The following is a 19931-nucleotide window of genomic DNA, read 5'->3' as shown; positions in this document are numbered from 1 at the left end:
GAATAAATAATAAACTAAAAATGCTGTAGACTGCAGCAAACAGAGAATAGTTTACCTCAGATGACTGTGGGCATTAAAATTCTGCACACGTACAGTGTGTGGATTAAACAGAAGAGGCAGAAATAGCTCTTCGTTTCCTGTAGAGGACGACATTGACCAGAGCTAGGTGAGTGGGGCGAGCGGGGCGAGCAGAGGAGCGCAGGCGACTGAGCGGACTGACTGCGGACTGACTGCGGAGCGAAGCGGCGCGACGCAGAGGGGAATATGGCAGCCGCGGCTGTGGCTGAATTTCAGAGAGCACAGTCTCTTATTGGAACTGACCGGAATACGTCTATTGATATCCTCCACTCCATAGGTATGTGCTGATGACAAAAAATGGTACAAAGGCCTCTGTATACAGCCATGCACACATCTAGCTTTTGTTAGCAGCTAAGCTAAGTTGCGTGCGGTAGCCTAATGTTTGTGCAGTGAGTCAGCAGCCGTTTTTTAGCCGCTAGCAACACACCGGCTAGCTTCAAGGCTAGCGACCACTTCATTCATCTGACAGAACTTGGTGACAGCTAAGCCAGGTACCTTTAACATGAAAAGTGTGTTGCTAACAGGAAAGCCATGTCAATCTTGTTGAGGGGATATAATTCAATAATTTCAGTTTTTTTTGCTTAGTTACTTTGTGCCATGATTCTTCACGTGACGCATCCGCTGACAAGACTCAGTTGGACATTTAGCTTTAGTCCGGGGTTGTTTTATTGCTAAACTATGACTTTTCTGTTTGTGTGTTCAGTGAAGCGGGACATCCATGACAGCGATGAGGAGGCAGTGCGGATTAAAGAGCAAAGCATCCTGGAGCTTGGAGGGCTGCTGGCCAAGACGGGTCAGGCAGCAGGTAAACTCTATGTTGTCTAACCCCAACTAACCCCAGTTGCAGAAAAAAACAAAGGGAAAGTATCATTACGTCACAATACCACAGTAAGTTGCATACATACTAACTAATAAAAAGTTTTGTCTGTATTAACAACTTATAGATGTAGATAGACAAAGTTAATTTTGGAATTTAAAATAATCAAGTTCTTTGGTAGATTGTAAAGGCAGAACAGCAGCATGCATATTAAAATGTTTATTTAACTTTGTCTCCCCTCTAGAGCTTGGTGGTCTCCTTAAATATGTGCGACCATTCCTCAACTCCATCTCTAAAGCCAAGGCGGCGCGGCTGGTGCGCTCCCTCCTTGACATGTTCCTGGACATGGAGGCTGCCACGGGACAGGAAGTGGACTTGTGCCTGGAATGCATTGAGTGGGCCAAAGCTGAGAAGAGAACCTTCCTCCGACAAGCACTGGAGGTGAGAGGTGGCAGGAGTCACACCAGGAAGTAATGCACATTTGAGGAGGTCATATCAGTTCAAATAGAACAGCTCCAACTATGACTCAAGGATTTCAATCTAATAAATCACTATATTACCCTGTGACAAGAAGAGAAATGTCAAATTTGACTCTGAGGGATATAGACTGATGGTGATTTTCTTGTAAACAAACTCATTTAGCCGTTCTTTTCTGGCCCTCAAATGCCTACCACGTTCAGTGGTGAACAGTTTGCTTTTTTCCTGTGGTTTATTCATATGGAATTAGAAAAAAAACCTTTGTAATTTGTTTCTTTCATTTCCTTAGGCCAGACTTATCTCACTGTATTTTGACACAAAGTGCTACCAGGAAGCTTTACTTTTGGGTAAGTGTTAGCGTTTGGGTAACAAGTTACACTTAAAAAAAAAAGAAAAAAAAAAAAGTTTGTGGTCTACACAGTCCCACACAAACCCTACTGCCATGGTGCATTTTGCAGGATCCCAGTTGCTGCAGGAGTTGAAGAAGTTGGATGACAAGGCTCTGTTGGTGGAGGTGCAGCTCCTGGAGAGTAAGACCTATCATGCGCTTAGTAACCTACCCAAAGCCCGCGCCGCCCTCACCTCAGCTCGGACCACCGCCAACGCCATCTACTGCCCCCCCAAGCTACAAGCAGCTCTCGATATGCAGTCAGGTATGGAGCCACTGCCAATTATCTATCAACCGGGGGGTGTTTTGATGCAGCATAGAGCAGAATGACTCACACTGCTTACAAAAGCCATTGGAAAACACTGCAAATGAGACTGTAATCTCTTATTCATCCAAGAGCGATTTCAATGTAGAGAAGGTTTCAACAGTGATCATTGGGACAATTGTGCATTGGCCATCTCACCTTCAGCAATAGGGGCATAATAATTCATAGTTGTTAGCTAGTAAACAAGAGGAGGCCAGCTTCACTCTTGGATAAATCCAAGGGCGTCTAACCAGTACCATCAAATTGAAAATACCTTTTGGATTCAAGAGTGACCAACCCTGTGATTATTTATTGCCTTCACATATACAGTATAACTTGAAAAACCAAGTAGCAACCAACTCCAAAAGTAGTTTACAAAAGCTTGATTAATGCATGGAAAGGGCGCTGTTATAGTATACAATAAAACATTTTCTAATCTCATTTATTTTGTTTGTCATGATCAGGTGTAATCCACGCAGCTGAGGAGAAGGACTGGAAAACGGCGTACTCTTATTTTTACGAGGCCTTCGAGGGATACGACTCCATTGACAATCCCCGAGCCATTACGGCCCTCAAGTACATGTTGCTGTGTAAAATCATGCTCAACACGTGAGTATAAACCCACAAGTCACATGAACAACAGCAAACACAGTACTGAAGTAATGGGCAATTTGATACATTTGATAGTGATACATTTTGTAAGTGTAAGCAAATTGTCATATTTCAAATCCTTGACTTTTTTATGTTAACAAAAATTTTCACTGTTAATTGAAGATGTCAAGATCTGTGTGTTATTGTAAATAACAATGAGTTCTCAAACACCATACTTTCTACCATGTTATAATGTTGTTCATCAAAAACATGCCTGAAGAGGTTTTAGATGTTGCTCATGCATGTTTCAGTAATTTAGTGATCTCACCCAGGCCATATTCAAACCCTCCTTGCAGTTAGCTGCAAAATTCTGCCCAAGCTTATGTCAACCATGCTCCCACACAACAAGTTTCCATAAAGACACAAAAGCATGGTGCAAACCTGATGCAATGTGTAGTAGTTTTATCAGTGGGATTCATACTAATTGTGTTGTGATGGCGCTCTGAAGGGTGAGTGAGTTGGCGTAGAGAACAAAAGGAGGGAGGATTCAGAGTGTCAAAAAGGACAGTGAAACTTAAACAACGCATTAACATGTTTTATAAGGCAACTATAGCAACTATAAAAGGTAACCTGGTGATCTAAATATATTATGTGCTAACAGTTAATACCCCATATAAATAAAATACACCTTCTTTAAATTACTCTCAATAGTTTATATTTTGTCATTACTCTTTATCTTAACATTAGTTTTTACATAACATTTCAGTGGACATACATGTAAACAAGCTAACGCTATCTAAGCCTTTGTGTATTTTGTTGCCTTGCCGTGCATTCATACCTGTCCTAGACATGTTCTAAAATTAGTGTAGGTGGGAGCTCTTTTCTTGGGGACTTAACTGTGTGATCTGTGTGTTACAGGCCTGAAGACGTACAGGCGCTCATCAGTGGAAAGCTGGCTCTGCGCTATGCTGGCAGACAAGTAGTGCTTTTTACTTTACTACATTTGTTTAACATGTCCTCTGCCGTTTGAGTATTTGTTAAAAATAGAGATGCATCTGTTAATATTTTTGTCCTCCTTTGCATTAATCATTGTTTTTGAACTGCCCTATCCATGGTTGATTCCCATTATAGACTTTATTCTAATTTAGAAGATATTTAGCTCAAACTTATCGGCCTCTCACCTTAATTACTATATCGGCTTATCGTTCAACACAAGATAGAAGGAACGACAATTTTGGGGGGGTCAATATTTATTGGGGGTACTTTTTTTTTTTTCTTTTTTTTTTTTTTTGGTAACATTTTGGTTCTTTTTCTGTACTATGCATCAAATTTTTTACAATATTGTACATTTAGAATACTTTTTGGACATAATTCTGCTTAATGGTTTGGTTTCAGTGTTATCATTTATAGTCTATATTTTTGTGACAGGCCTACTAATATAGGCCTGGGTTCAGCTGGGTTGAGATCTGGTTGTACTCAGAACACCAAATAACATCTCGGACTGGTACTTGCTGTGAAAAGTTTGAGAACCACTGATTTAAACTATAATTGTTAGAGAGCTGATAATTGTTAGGTTTTAGGTAACATTTTCTTAAACTGAAACTGAAACAACTTAAATTACATTGAGGTTTTCCACTTGGCATGTGGCATTGTAGATATGTGAGCATTACATTCAACTGCAATGTTAATTTTTGTCTTCTCAGACAGAGTCACTTAAATGTGTAGCACTGGCCAGCAAAAACCGGTCCCTGGCAGACTTTGAAAAGGTTGGTACTGTGTGTAATAATAACATCGATATTAGGTCTTGGATTAGAACTACATGTTTGTTGTTTCTTATGCAGGCATTAACAGATTACAAAGCAGAGCTGAGGGACGACCCCATCATCAGTACACACCTGACCAAACTGTACGACAACCTGCTGGAGCAGAACCTGATTAGGGTCATTGAGCCCTTCTCAAGAGTGCAGGTACATTATAACTTATCACAAATATGTGTAGAGTACTGCTTTCTTTATTTTACTGTTCACTGATTTTCAGTGATCCAGTTCACTGATTTAAAGTCTGAGCAATTTTATCAGTTTAATGTTTTGTGTGTCTGTTCGTTCTTGCAGATATCACACATCTCTTCTCTCATCAAGCTTTCTAAGGTAGCATGAGTCAATTTTATTTCAACTGCTTATGGTGCATTCACACCGGGGCGTCGGGGGTGTCCAGTTTACATGTAAAGTCAATGGTGGACACGTGTCTCAGGCGTTGAAGTTGAAAAAAGCTGAACTTTTTGCCGTTTGACGCGCAGCGTCAACCAATCAGAGACCACGGTCCAGTGACACAGCGACGTCATTCTGAAGCGCTAAGCTACTTTTAATTGCTAATACATGAATACTAAATAAATTATTATTATTGCACTTAGAATTATTAATATTTATATGTGCTAACTGAAGATAGATGGACAGGTGCTCCACAGCTGGAATCGAGCGCCTGTAGTTGGTGTCCTCGTACATTATCCGCGCACCAATGCGGGACAGCAGGTCATGGAACTGGGCCTGGGTCACACGGAAATACCGCTGGAAGCGCTGATCATCCAGACGGAGCTCCTGGAGCAAGGGATGGAACTCACCAAACTCCGAACACCTCTGAATAATGTCGTGAACCCAGACACGCCTCCGTTGATGAATTTTGTGCAGTAAATACACCAAAGCTATTCTTTCAGCATAGTCTGCCATTGTGCACAAACAGAGCGGGAAAACACTCGACGCTCTAGACGCGCTCTTTATATGCGCGACCAAGGCGTCTGCCCTCATAATGTACAGGCGTCCAAATAGAGGCGTCCAGTGCGTCCTTGACGCCCCAGTGTGAACGCACCATAACCCTGATAAGCAGTAAAACTATTGTACTATTGTTCGCTTTGTTTTTTGTTTTGTTTTTTAGGGAGAAGTGGAACGAAAATTATCACAGATGATTTTAGACCAAAAATTCCATGGTAAGTTCTTTACTTTCCATATGCACTCAATAAGTCTAAAGCCATGAGTCTTAGTTTTACTTTGTGCCTCATCAGGTATTCTGGATCAAGGTGAAGGCGTGCTGATCGTATTTGAAGAACCAGTCGTAGACAAAATGTATGAGGCAGCTCTGGAGACCATTCAGAACATGAGTAAAGTGGTGGACTCACTGTACAACAAAGCCAAGAAGCTGTCATAGTAGGTAGTGCTTTCAGTCATGCCAAGTCTAATTAGTAACCATAACTCATAAATCATATTTTTAGAATGTTCTTATAAATGGTGCTATTGCCTCAATGAAATATGCTGGAGCATGCTGGGTAAGGAGTTTTTTTTTTTTTTAAATGCCTGAATACCAGGACAAACCAATCGTGCACCTCGTGTGTACCTACCGATTCATTTCTACAACGGCTGGTAGATTATTTCAAATCCAGGGATTCGCCAGACTTTCTACATACAGTGCTGAAACTAACCATTATATTTAGTCAGCAATATATTTTCTTAGATTAGTCAACCAGTCAACACATTGTTTCCCTTGGGTATTGCGTGAATTCTGATTGTCTGTTTTTTATGCTTTAGTTATCTAATTAATTGTTAATATCTTACGTTAACATACCAGACATGTATTCAGTTCGCTGTCTATGCTTCATGCACATGTTTACGTATGTGCTTGGTAACATTTGATTATACATGTTACAGTTCAGTTGTTTGACCACTAGATGGTGCTGTTGTGTTTGTAATACCTGTACGAAAATATACTTGACTCATTTTCTTTTATACATTTCATATTTCATTTCCTCTTATTTCCCCTTCTTTTATAAGACCATAAACGTTGCGAAAACTACTTCCTGTTTTCCGGTTCAGCCTTTTACACAAATGTGAAGTCTTACCTGACAGTGCACTACTTAAGAAACAGTTGAGAGGTAAAATATAAAGTTTTAGGTTCACTGGTTTGTTTGGTAGCAGGCCAGAGTGGTATGTATATTTTCCATGCGTTCATATCCAGTTTTGTGTGTATATGTAATATGAGCTAGAGCCTATGTTATAGTTGATGTGTTTACTGTGCTTTTACTTCTTCATCAAAGTTCACACCATAGAACTAGCAAACATCTGTTTACTGTGGTTTTACGAGAGTGAAAAGAACTCTTATGCCTTTTGTGATTGTGGACAAGCCTGCTTATGTTAATATCTTATATGAACATACCAGATATATATTCAGTTCGTTGTCTATGTGTTGCGTTGGTGTGCTGTACTGCTATTCAGCCTATTCTCTATTTTATTGCTATTATAACTTGCTAAAGATAAAATGTCTGTTCTTGCTCTCGGATTTTCCCCCAAAAAATTCGACTTATGTTTTTTTTTTCCCCTCTTCATTATTATGTATTTTTTCCAGAGCGACATATAGTCCAGAAAATACGGTGTATATATTTATGCGTACATGCATGCATGCATACATACATACATACATACATACATACATACATACATGCATATATACATACATACTCACTCACTCACTCACATACATCTGACTATTTGAATCATCATCTAAAAGTGAGTCTCTCTTGTCTTGCTGCAGAGCCTAAACCAGCCAGTCCTCCAGGTCTATGCAGTGTGCACCAGTTGAATCTATGCTGTCCGCTCACTGGAACACTCAAAGGGGCCAGGGAACGATCACAAACACTGTCCAGCCCAGCAGGCAAATAAGACCAGTGGATGCAGCAGTCAAGTCTGCGAGAGTGTGGGCTCCCCTTTCCTCCAACTGCTCTCCTCCACCCCCTACCGTCTCCTCCTCACAGTCTAACTGAGTTAATGTACACAGTGCCTCCTTATGGACAAACACAGCAAACACAGGCACTACATCACTCAATTTCTCCAGATCTGCTTTATGTGTGAAAACGGGACACATACCACCTGCTTTTCCCAATACTTCTCTGCGCTGGCCATCAGGGAGTATTGTAATATACCAATAAAGATGCATATACACTACAGTACTTCTACATATGTAATATAAAGAATCACACTAAGCCTGCTGCAATTGTCTTAAAAGGGTTTGCAAGTTGGCTAGTTGTCAAATCAGCTAGTTCAAATTGCCAACTTAAGGAGATTGTTAAAATGACCTACCTTCAGCCATGAGTTTTGACATCCATGTGACTACAAATTGTTTTCATTGCATTTGGAGAAATTCTGTACAAGCCTCGGGACCACACCAGGAAGATCTTGCAACCTGAATGTCCACTTGTTTGTATATACTGTAATTATCAAGTTCCTTTCTTGTACACTGCAGGTTTATGATTTTTCCTCTTTTTAAAAAATAAATCAAAAACTAGCTTGAGAAGTGTTGGTCACAACAAGTGCTTTTGATGCTTAACTGTGGACAAGTCAAATGGGATCACAGGCTTGTAAAGACAATGGTCAAGTTGCACTGAAAAAAATTGTGAATTTCCACTAATTATTTTGAAAGGACTAAGCAGTTAACTTTCAATAAAAAGAAATAAAACATTCCACGATACAGAGTTGTTACTGCATGACTTGGCATACCTTTTATTGATTATATTATATTAAAATATTTCAGATCTAGGTCAGGAAGGCCAGCTTAATGTGTGTCCTCATTTACCTGATATAACTTAGAAGTGAAGAGTGTATCCTCCTACCTAAATGAAATAGCGTCAGTAGGCTAATGAAGAACTTGCGTACACTGAAATTATGTGGCTCAAACTCCTGAAATCTATATTCTAAAGATCGCAGGGAAATTTTGAAATCATTTTGGCAAAAAAAAACGACTATAGGCCTACTGTAGGAACCCAATTAGCACTTTTATCTTAATTATAGGATGTAGTCTGTTAATTCAGAACCAGATCTAATTTGCTAAAAATGATACAGCTACTATTCTGACAAATAATATGGGGCCTTCTGTGAAATAAAGTGGGCCATTTGGCCTAGATTGTCTCGGGGTGGTTTAATGGTGCCAAAAACGACCTGTTTCCTCTTGTTTTTTTATACCATTGATTGAGATAGGCTTGTAGGCCTACTCATATCGTTGACTCATATCCCTGGCGTGTCAACCTCCCAGGCTAAGGGTAAACTTTACAGCGATCTTTTTGTTGCCCGCGGCGTGGGTGAAGCCTATGACAGGTAAACACATAAGGCTAAGACGCATGTAAATAAGGCTTTGATTAAACAACAGTAGCATAAGGTTAATTTGGATAAACTGACATAAAACTATCCCAAAACAACACTATGTATGACTATTCTGAAAAGAGTTGAGGTGGGCCTATAACCAATAGAATGACTGAAGTCTGGGGCATGTTGCCAAGACTTCGGAGGAGGCGTAGTGGAGGTTTGTGTGGGAAGAAGCGGGGAGCCAGACAGGCGACAGTGAGTGCTGCGTTGGCCTCGGGGCAGAGGTAGGGAGAAGGGCGACAGCCAATGAGAAGGAGCCGTGCACTCCCTCTCTCCTGGTCGGCCTGGTTCGGCTTGGCGCGCCCTGTAATTAGGAGCTCCAGTTGGGCTGGGCGACGCCACCGTGGACAGCGTCGAAGCTCTTTGGGAACTCATCCACACTGTGCCGTACTCGGTACAACTCCAAAGCGCAGCAACATGAATGGCCAAGGGTCACCTGTGTACGCGGAGAAAAAGCCCTCAATACCTGAGCTGAGCTCCATCTCGGGCTCCGCGAAAGAATCTTCCACGCCACAGGAGTCCTCATCGGCAGATTTCTACAGTAGTCACAGTGCACAGGATTTTTACTCCAGCGCGCAACAGGCATACACGGCCCAGCATATGAACCCATACGCGTACCACCACTACAACTTAAACGGCATGACTACAGGCACCGGCTACCCTGTGGGAAAGACAGAATGCCCGTACCCCCACACAGCATACAGGGAGCATAGTGCGTTCAGCAGAGATATACAGGAGAACGGTGAGTACCACTTGTCTTGCACAGTTGCGTTCATAGACCTATGTAGGCTTATATGATTGTTGAGGTCAATTTTGGCACAAGAATGAGTCAACCTGCATTGACCACCTAAGGCTGTCAGAGCTCATGTCTCGCCAACCTGTGGGAAGTCGGTAATTGTATGGGAGTTTTTCGCACGGTAAGCTATAGATTGCTGTGTAGGCCTAATTTGATGTTCGGTCTTGTGCTTCAACAGAATCTTTATTATTCATCCTTATTAAGTTCCCCTTAGTGAAATTGTAATTCGTGCCTGTTTGTTTCACGTTTTACTATAAGTTTGCAAGCAGAACTTACGTCACACCACTTGGCCTGACTTTCTTACTCTCACAAATCCATGTTCACTGTACTAGAATATTTCATCTGTTATAGCCTGTTGAATGAATTGCGTGAAGACTTGTCTTGACCGCAGCTCTTTTAATGATTTTGTCTAACAAGCAATAAGCGCCAAATAGGCCTACAGCAAAATGCTAAACTTACCCTTAAAACTTTTAATAATATTTGACCCAATACTATGTTTTATGTTATTTGCACATGAGGAATCTCGTGGAGAAGTTTTTCTCAAATTCTTTTTTGTTGCATACCCCCAGGCACTTCTGATGATCAGTTGTGTACCTCTACTACTCAAACACTCTTTAAAAATGTCTGTGGACGCTGTACACAACATACAATGTCTAATAGTTATAATCCTCTTTATTTTTACATTTTTGATCGAATAAATACACCAAAGACGATAAAGACAGTAATTTTCTCTCCTTGCTCCCCCTTTCACATACCGAGTGGTACCCATACCACAGTTTGGGAACCACTAATGTAGTGTATTTAGTCTGTCTCTAAGACCTTGTGATGTCATGCTGTGGTAAACCATAGCCTGTAACAGTTGTTTTAAGTTACTTCCATCTGACTGATTTGAGCACAAAATGAATTTTCACTAGGCAACTATCCAACCCTAATGGTAGCAGGCGAGAGGAATAGTTTTAAGCCATATTTAAACTACTCCAGTCCTCATTGGGCCTTGTGGAATTCTTGCACCCTCTGGTGGTTTATGTAGCCGGTGCTCTCTGATTTATCTGAGTTTTAACTGAGACGATATTAGCTGCTATGGAAGATACAAATATGGCAACCCAAAGCAACATGCTGATTTGTTTTTGGATTAGTTCATTGTTTTGTGAACCTAAACAAAACACGAAACAATTATGAACATATTTAACACATTTCAAGATAGAAACTTTGTAATATTATGATCATCGGTAATCAGTAAAATCTGTAATTATTCTGACTACTCAGGGGGCACAAATATAGGCAAAAGGAAATGACTGAATTGGCCTATTGTATACATTTCTTATGGGTCAACTTTAAACTTCAAATCTTGAGTTACCTTTTCTCCACATACTTATTATTTTAAGTTTGACAATATGAAATGCAAAATGACCAAAGGTTTAAAAAGCCTGTAAGCATATGACTGCATATGTGAGGAATACATTTATAATGGAGACAGACATGGCTTCCAAAGCACAACAATCTGATCTTATCTTGATGCAAAAATAACTTAAGAGCAAAAAGAAAACCACAACTCTTGAAAGTTTGAGATGAGTAATAACAAATGATTTAAAATTATTCTGTAGATAAAATCACCATTAAGCTCCCAAAAACTGGATCTTTAAATCTCTTTGCCTTGTAACTGATTTATAGGTACACTATATAACTATGAGATGCTATTTGCAGACAATGTTCCATAGTACGGCAGGAACTGTATCTGCCTCCATGGTGACGAGCAGGTAATGCACGTAGGCTAAGTTCTCTGTGGTGAACTTGAAGTGATCTTGCTCACAGTTAATTATGTATGTTTTTTCATTGTATTTTTGAGCAATAAAACATCTGTAATTGAATAAATGCAAGATAAACAAGCTTAATGCTATTCTGTGGAACATTCCAAGTTCAGCAATAATACAAATAGGTGTTGGATCCCCTATCAAAAAGTTACATAGTGCACCTTTAAGTACTGATAATATTGCCACATTCACCATTGTACAGAGAGAGGGAAGTAAGAATACAAATGTTTATTCTTGAATAGTACTTTGTTGAAAAGCAGAGCAACTATAACATGTGTGATTTGTTTTTGTGTAATATAATTAAGTCATAATATTTAGGTCACTGCCATTTAAAGTTCATTTGAGGACTTTTTCTTCCCTCATGACATAACCAGTGTTCCACAAGACTAGTGCAATGTACACAGAGACGGCCAAAAGGGAAAGTGAAGTTTAACCTTTGACATTTTTAACAATAATTATAAAACAAGATATTGTATTTGTATTTTCTGTGTCAAATTGTGAACATGTCTAAAGTGAACCACTCCAAACCACTTGGCGATTGTTTGTAAAATTCCTCTGAGAAACGGAGCTGGCTGTTGGAAAGGGCCTGGGGGACTTTGGCCTGTAGCCATGAAATATCAGGTGTTAAGGCATGTCAGTCAGCCTTGGCCTTTGAATCATCCAACAGCGATGGCTCCTTATCACACAATGCTCCTCCAGGCCCTCCCACCTTCTACACGCCACCACCGCCACTCCACAAACAGTAAACATGCAAACAAGTGCCTCACGATATGGGGCTCTCCATTAAAGATAGTAAGTGTGTAGGTTAGGTACACATCGTGCAAATAAACTGATGCATTGCTGACTACGCTCTTGATTTGGAATTTTTTATTTATTTGAATTTGGCTTGATTTACTCTCTTGAAATTAATACTGTATCCAATGTCTTGAAAACTACAACGTATTCAATGACATCGTTTAAATAAAAGCATTAGACCAGGAAGCAAATCTTGAAATGTCAGACATCTCTTTACAGTATAGGACCAGTAGGTAGTTTAAGTCCCAGTTAAGATCTCAAGTGGGCGTAGAGTTTAGGAGCGGCCCTGCAGGCTACATGAAAAACACCTATAAATCTCTGTCTCTTCTCGGCTGTGGGACGCTCAGACCTAAATTATAAGCTCCCAGTGCTGTCGGAATTTCTTTGAAATTTTGGGGTTGCAGCAGCCACCACTATTTTTGTCCTACAACTTCACACAAAGTGGTCTTTTGAAGTCTTGCACAAACTCACAGTAAAAAATTCAACTATTTTTGAAGTGATCATATTTAAAACGGTGCACCCCTTTATGATAAATGTTAGTGCACTGCATTTTAATGAATCAAAAATGGCACCTAATTGTGAACTTTACTAAAAATATCCAGCCAATTAAATTTCCAGGTAGGTTACTAATGTTCTCTTTCCAGACACTGACAGTTCACACAATAGTCCTTTTTTACTGTTGATCAAAGAGTATACAATATTGTGACTACAACTATATTTTGCAGTCAATTTGCTAACATATGTGAGATGTTCATACAATTATTATATTGGACAAGAGGGGTATATGTATAAACTGTGAGATTTGTATGTATTTATCTATTTGAATTGGGACAGTGCATATTAATCAGTGTGTCAGCAAACAGCTTCAACATAAATAGAACATTAGTTAGATTTCATCCATTGTTTTTTACGGCAGGTAAAAATATTGTTGTGTCTCACAGTGAAAGAAGAGCCGGACATGGAGGTGCGGATGGTGAACGGGAAGCCCAAGAAGGTGAGGAAACCGCGGACCATCTACTCCAGTTACCAGCTGGCTGTGCTGCAGAGGCGCTTCCAGACCGCACAGTACCTGGCTCTACCAGAGCGAGCTGAGCTGGCCGCACAGTTAGGGCTCACACAGACACAGGTAGGCACCTCTGTACATTATTGACCACCCAGACTAAAGAGTGTAACAACATCTAATCTCAAGGTTTCACTACAATATCTTATTCATTTATACTGTATGACATTGCAGAACAGACATGTTATATAAAAGCAACTGTTCTGAATATTTGAATATCTGGCCAATATGCGAGTCTCCCAGTTAAACATAAACCATTTTAGTCCCAATGTCTGAACATTCTTTAACTCATGAAGAAAATTCAAAAGCTTTCAGACACAATAATCAAGTATACATGTATGAATGTTAGGTGCTTTTGTGATGTAATCTAATCATATAACATTTTGTCTGTGAGTGTCTGTGTGTGGTACTTTGCCTGAATTTAACCTGTATTTATTTGTGTTATATAATACATAAACAGAATCATATAACCTGTTATACTGCTTAGTTAAATTAACAATCTTTTTGATGTGTTGTCGGACAATTCATGTGCCTATTCATATGTTCCTCTATAGAGCTCAATTAAATGTACTTCTGTAATAATTCTAGAATAGAAAAGGAATATGAAATCTAGATACAGTGTGGTGAGGGAGTTCTTTACACAGGCCGACTGTGCAGATTTAGTGTGGTGTGAATGATCCGCTCAGGTGATAACAGATACAGCCTCGTGGCACCGGGTTTCTTGCTCCACACTTGTAATTTATGGCTGGCCGTTCCAATTGACTTCCTCGTGTTAGCTCCAGAAATAACAGCCTTCAAGTCACAATGCAGGCCCATGTTTGTATTGTCTATGAGAGTCTTTTGTCACAATAACAATAGTAATATATTATTAGATTATCTTTGTCATGAAGACAAGACATTTAATCTTCTATTTGAAATGATTGCATTAAAATCAATGGCAGATATTCATTGAGGCATGAAGTTTGTGTAGCAGAAAATGGTGGCAATTGTAAACAAGAATCTCTTTGATCAACACCAGAATGTGTCCTATCTGCGGAAATGTATTGCTGCCAATTGAATATATATAAATTTCATCACTTTGTAGCATGAAAACAAACTGGTTTTTGTCATTATTACCTTTAAACTATTGCATTTTTTACAATAAAATTATCACACTATTACAAGATACTAAATTATTGTGAAATTTCAAGAAACACAATTATTATTTAAGTAATTATTAATTACAAGATACAGCAGGATCCATTTTGTATGTTCATTTCATTTCAACTAATAACATGAATTTTCATTTTGTTATCTACACAATATTATCTTTTTCAAACATGATACTGCTGAAAGCTATGTCAACTCAATTCATAGTACTGCTGTGTTTATGACACAAGGAAAAAAATGCTTTGACCAGTGGCATATCAGAGTAACTATACTAAATTTTTTTTACTGTTTTTGTAGGTGAAAATTTGGTTCCAGAATCGCCGTTCAAAGTTTAAGAAGCTCTACAAGAATGGCGAGTTTCCCTTGGGAGACATGCCTCTGGAACACAGTCCCGAAGCCAGTGACTCCATGGCCTGCAACTCCCCTCCATCTCCTGCAGTGTGGGAAAGCAACAACACCAACAATAATACAGGCAGCAGTAGCAACAGCAGCACAAACAGCGGGGGCAGAGCTAAGAATAACAGCATGTTGGAGCCCACCAGTAGGGGGCAGCCTCCCTTTCAGCCACCATTGGAGTCTCCAGCCCCTTACATGGGCGAGTACAGCCATCCGAACTGGTACCAGCAGGTGGGGGTGCAGGTAGGCATCGGTCAGCCAGGAACGATGCACCTTAGCCCGGCTTCCTCAGCAGCAACGCCAGCCTCTCAGAGCATGGGTGCCGTTTACTGACTTGAGATGGAGATGACCAAAAGCATCAAAAACTGATAAAGGATTATATTTTTTGTTTTGTATTTAATATTTTAAAACAGCATATTTATATAGTTTGCCTTTTTCTACTACTGAGATTTTGTAGATGTGGACTCACTCAAAGAAAGACTACAAATTACTGTACCAAAGATAAGTGTCTTCCAGTACACCTTAGCATACAAGTACACCAATTGTTTACTGTAGCATAAGACAAGTAGGTGTGCTATTTCTTTATTACTCCAGGGCATTTTTATGTGAATATATTTCCCTGTATTTATTTAAACATTTATGGGTGCTCAAATGCAACTGCAATTTATATTAGAGGGGGAGCATGTGAGGCTTTTGCCCCTGGTCCCTAAATTTCATTCAATGGGCCTGAGTGCAAATATTATGTTAGTAACTAGTTTTCCCACTTTAACTATTTAACAGAAACACGTTTAACCTGTTCAACAAACTAGCTTAAAAGCAGTTGCTTTGTGAGCCAGTAAAGATGCTTCTTGGGGTTAAGTTAGGCCATGTCACAGATCAGCACAACTATCTATGGACTTCTGAATTGGTTTCTTTGGATATAGAATGATCTACTTCAAGGTGATATCTGTCCCCTAAAACAGGATTCAATGTGCCTCTGCTCTCCAGATAAATGGTTTTCTAGAAAAGGCCATGTGACATTTGACTTGCCAACTATGAAAATGTATTAAAACATTATATGAACCCGACTTTATGTTTTTATTTGATTGTTATTTAGGTGTTGTGTCCAGATTTCCAGCTTGCTCCATACATTTGTTTCATTTGGGAGTTGTACTGTACTGTACTAGTACTGTTAGCATCTCAAGCATCAGTGTAATTAACAAAACCTTTTCAACTTTTGCCTATTTTATAGTTAAATTGTCTTAAAACTGGGGTAGCTCATTTTCAATTTGTGAAATGAGGGAGAGTGTTGGCTACATCTACATCTAAGTCTATTTGTCCCCAGCTCTCACAAGCCCTTTGACACATTGCTAGTATTCACATGCATACTTTTTTTGGGTGCGTGCATAGATTTGAGCAGCTTTCAGAAGGCGAGGAGAAGCAGGAGTGCACCACCAATACACAGTCTATCTGCTATCTTGTTGTCATAGCAGTAAAATGGCAGCAATAACCTGTATGGATATATGAAAAAAGAAAGGCAAAAAAAAACAAAAAAAACCAAAACATACAAGTCAAAAAAAATCTAGTGGGCACCAAGCTAAACTACAGAGAAACAACTTTTTTTGGTGATTTTAATCACAATGAAATATCATACTGATACTGTAACATCACATGAAAAACAGGGATAACATTTGCAATAGACAGTTCAGAATCACTGTGATAATTTGCATTGTGTCATGTAGAAAACTGTGCCTACTATATTGTATTAGTAAAACTGTACTCAGGTCTTCTTTATTTACAAATGCCTTGGTGGAGTTGGTGGTGAAAATAAAAGGTTGACTCTGCTGGTGTCTTCTTGCCTTCTTGTGCGGTGACTCATGGCAGGTAGGTTGCACCCATCTGGTCCCGAGCAGACAGCGGCAGACTGTTTGGAGACACAGTGCAGTAATAACACACGCGGCTGTACGGAGCTTTCATGTGGCCTACAGTGGGAGAGGGGAGGAGTGTGTGCATGACAAACAAACCTTCACCCAAAAAAGACAACTCAGACAAACACCCTGTTGCTACAAATACTCAAAAGGATCAGGTTGCATTTGATACAATCATTTCAAAGCACATTTATATTCATGCCACCTTTAAAAATATCTTTGCATTGCATTGTAGGTTTTCTAAATCCTAATTTTTGTGTTCTATTCCATGTTAACTACACTTCTAGTTACACAGAGAATTATGTCTATTGCCCTCTGCTGGTAACACTGGAAGTGAAGATATAGCACATATTTAAATGTTATAAGCAGCACAGCAAATACTAAGCTTACACCAACAGAAATGTGGGTTCAACTGCTTGTTGTTGCTCAAGCTTACAGTTGTATTGTTTGTAAAAAAAACTGTTACAGACGAGACCATATCAAAAATACTAACTCCAGCCACAAGGTGTCAGTAAAAGGACAACATGATGATTTGTCAGAAATATTTATTGCAGAAAATGCAGAAAATGTTACCAAAAATGTAGCATCTTTCCTTACCTGAGATCACACCATTTAGTTCTTTCATCAGAAATCCATTCTGTCAGTCTTCTGTGTGATTCTTATTTGCCTGATTGTTATTAGAAAATGTCCAAAAGCATCTAATGTGGCATAAAAAAACATTTACTTTCACTGGGGGAAAGCATCAGTGGATACAAGGCAGTGTCATAACTGATATTGATGTGTCCTTCATGTTTTTGACATTGAGGCCATGCAAGTGTCCTACATGAGGCGTTCAAAGACCTCCTTATTCATGTTTATAAAAGCACGCTTATCTCTGTGAATATCCGATCTCATGTATGAGGTCGGATATCATTCACAGAGATAAGATATCATTCGGATATCATTCAGTTGTTATATGGTTATCATGAATTCTCTTTCACTTTATTAATGAACTAATTCCGAATTACTTATAATCCACAGATCAGGACACTATTCACAGAAGTATTGTAGATTACCTATAGCCATAAAGTAAAACAGTGGCACATCCAGGGCGTGTATCCCAAACCACAGCCTTATCTCTGGGACATCTTCGCTGTTTATTTAGGTTCTTACCTTCCTGTGCTGAGCCCTCCGCTTCCAGGTGTCACAGAAGAATGCATGCGAACATCAGAGGAGACAGGTAGACGGCAAAGCATCAACGTGTAGCGACCTGTGACAGTACCTACACGAGCCAAATGGTTTTACACACAAAGTGTCGACTCTGGTTTAAAGTGGCATTATTGCTTGTATTGAATGGAGAGAAACAGTGTAGCTAAGGGTAGTCGTTTGGAGTGAGTGGTGACCTGAGGTTACAGTTTGGTGTTGGAGGGCAAGATGAGGTGATGACATCAGATGGCGAGATGCGAGCGAAGGGGAGCTCTCAGCAGCGGAAGGCGTGTGAGAGCGTCCTGAAAGATTGGGAGCTGACGTTACTTTCCCTGCCTCCAGCTATGGCCTGCTCAGTAAGTACACATCCATGTTATGAAGAAACAAGTTTGATATCTTACCCTTTAATGATAGTACTAATCTAGACTTGGCGAGTACTCTACAAAGTAACTGAATTGACTTGTGAAGTAATCACAAGTAATCAAATATCTGTCAGTATAATATCGATTTCGTTTTACTTATTTCAAAAGGAATACAATATTTGTTCCGATTGGCGTTTATGCATTTATTTCAATTGTGGCTCCAAGGCTCAAAGGTCAGCATATTTCATCATCCACTGTGAAAATGTAAAGATAAATTTATTCATGCAATGCAAACATAATGATGTGACTGATGAAAAGATTGGCTTCGCTCAATGATCCTGTATTATGATTTTTTTTTTTTTCTTCCTTTTTTCCTTGTAAGATGCCTTATTTTTTGATACAGATGGGCCATGCGTGTCCCTGATTGGCTAAACCACGCTAGCTGAACTCTGGGAGATTCAACAATGACAACTAAAACCATTGCAAAGTAAAGTGTGTACACTAAATCCCAGGAAATCTTAATAGGTCCTAATTTCATGTGAATTGTATGAATATACTGTATGTGCCAAGAAACAAGAGTGACAGTGACAGAAATAGAAATTTAATCATTGAATAGATTTTGAAAACACATTTTTCAGCCTTATTTTCACTACAATATCCAAACCCCAGCATGTCTACGCACAGCTCTATAATGTCTCCACACAGGAGACCAGAGTCCTGCAGTATCTCAGTTACACTTTAAATCCGTCTGTGCGTGTGTACTGGCTCCACATGGCTTCACTTTAACAAGCTAATGTAAAACAACCCCCGCTGTTCACGACTTGTTCTCATTAATGTGTTTTATTTATATATTTATTTATTAGATGCTGAGGAAAGGCCTTTGCTCTCACTCTGCTTTCAATCCTCTTAGGAACTCTGTCCAGTAGCCATTTCACAGACTTTTTAATAATTTGTTTATGCCCTCATGCAAATTTAATTTTTTCTGCCCAATTCGGCTATATAGCATGATAAAAAATTTTTTTAAAAAACCCTGTAAAATAGGTTACAATGTCTAGGTCTAGTTTTACGTAAGTGGCCTAAAAAAGAAGCAAGATAAAACTGGTAAGCGCTAAACTTAACAATAGCAATTAGACTATTCGATTTTTCAAACTTAGCAGAGAAGATAGCCATAGCATCAAACCCAAATAAATACAATGTCTCTAAAAGGCATGCAACTGGTGGAAGTTATTAAGTTTGCTTTCTTACTCACAAAAATATAATATGCTGCATACAGACTTTGCTGAACTGAGGATCTGGTGATTGCCATTATGGGGTCGATTTCTGGCTTTGACAATGTCCTAAATATCTCACTCCACTTATTGAAGTTTACAGACAACCAGTAGTGGGAGGTAACAAAGGGGGTAGCATTTTACAGTGGCTACGTTTTACTTTTACTTCACTACATTTAAGAGCAGGTATCTGTACTTCTATTCCACGACATTTGTGGACCAAATGAATAATTTTAATTAATATCACTACATTAACACTTTCACAAATGAACAATACTTGAGTGAAATACTTTTACTTTTTACTCTGAAAGTACATTTTTAAACCAGTATTTAAATGTTTTTACTTAAGTAGATTTTTTCATGTGATA

The 19931-nt window shown here is 39.2% G+C and overlaps 2 protein-coding genes across 3 annotated transcripts; both read left to right on the top strand.

The window, feature by feature from the left end:
• The first annotated feature begins 139 nt into the window (after positions 1-139).
• LOC117375037 (26S proteasome non-ATPase regulatory subunit 11A-like) lies at positions 140-8162 on the top strand. 2 transcript variants are annotated; one of them, XM_033971284.2, is made up of 13 exons: positions 140-355; positions 782-883; positions 1140-1336; positions 1662-1719; positions 1831-2025; positions 2529-2673; positions 3574-3634; positions 4359-4421; positions 4497-4622; positions 4767-4802; positions 5584-5635; positions 5711-5852; positions 7231-8162. In XM_033971284.2, coding segments are annotated over exons 1-13 (1269 nt in total). In that variant the 5' UTR covers positions 140-264; the 3' UTR covers positions 7232-8162. The 2 variants fall into 2 exon arrangements, with proteins under 2 accessions (XP_033827175.1, XP_033827172.1); XM_033971281.2 differs by having other exon boundaries at positions 169-355; positions 5711-5856; positions 7231-7983.
• Positions 8163-8966: 804 nt separating this feature from the next.
• LOC117374888 (homeobox protein Dlx3b-like) lies at positions 8967-16218 on the top strand. The gene is made up of 3 exons (XM_033971093.2): positions 8967-9576; positions 13178-13362; positions 14743-16218. Exons 1-3 carry the CDS (start codon positions 9081-9083, stop codon positions 15172-15174), a joined length of 1113 nt encoding a protein of 370 aa, XP_033826984.1. The 5' UTR covers positions 8967-9080; the 3' UTR covers positions 15175-16218.
• The last annotated feature ends 3713 nt before the right edge of the window (positions 16219-19931 follow it).

The sequence above is a fragment of the Periophthalmus magnuspinnatus genome, chromosome 8, assembly GCF_009829125.3.
Source record: "Periophthalmus magnuspinnatus isolate fPerMag1 chromosome 8, fPerMag1.2.pri, whole genome shotgun sequence".
NCBI classification, from domain to species: domain Eukaryota; kingdom Metazoa; phylum Chordata; class Actinopteri; order Gobiiformes; family Gobiidae; genus Periophthalmus; species Periophthalmus magnuspinnatus.
This window is presented reverse-complemented; position numbering and strand designations above follow the sequence as displayed.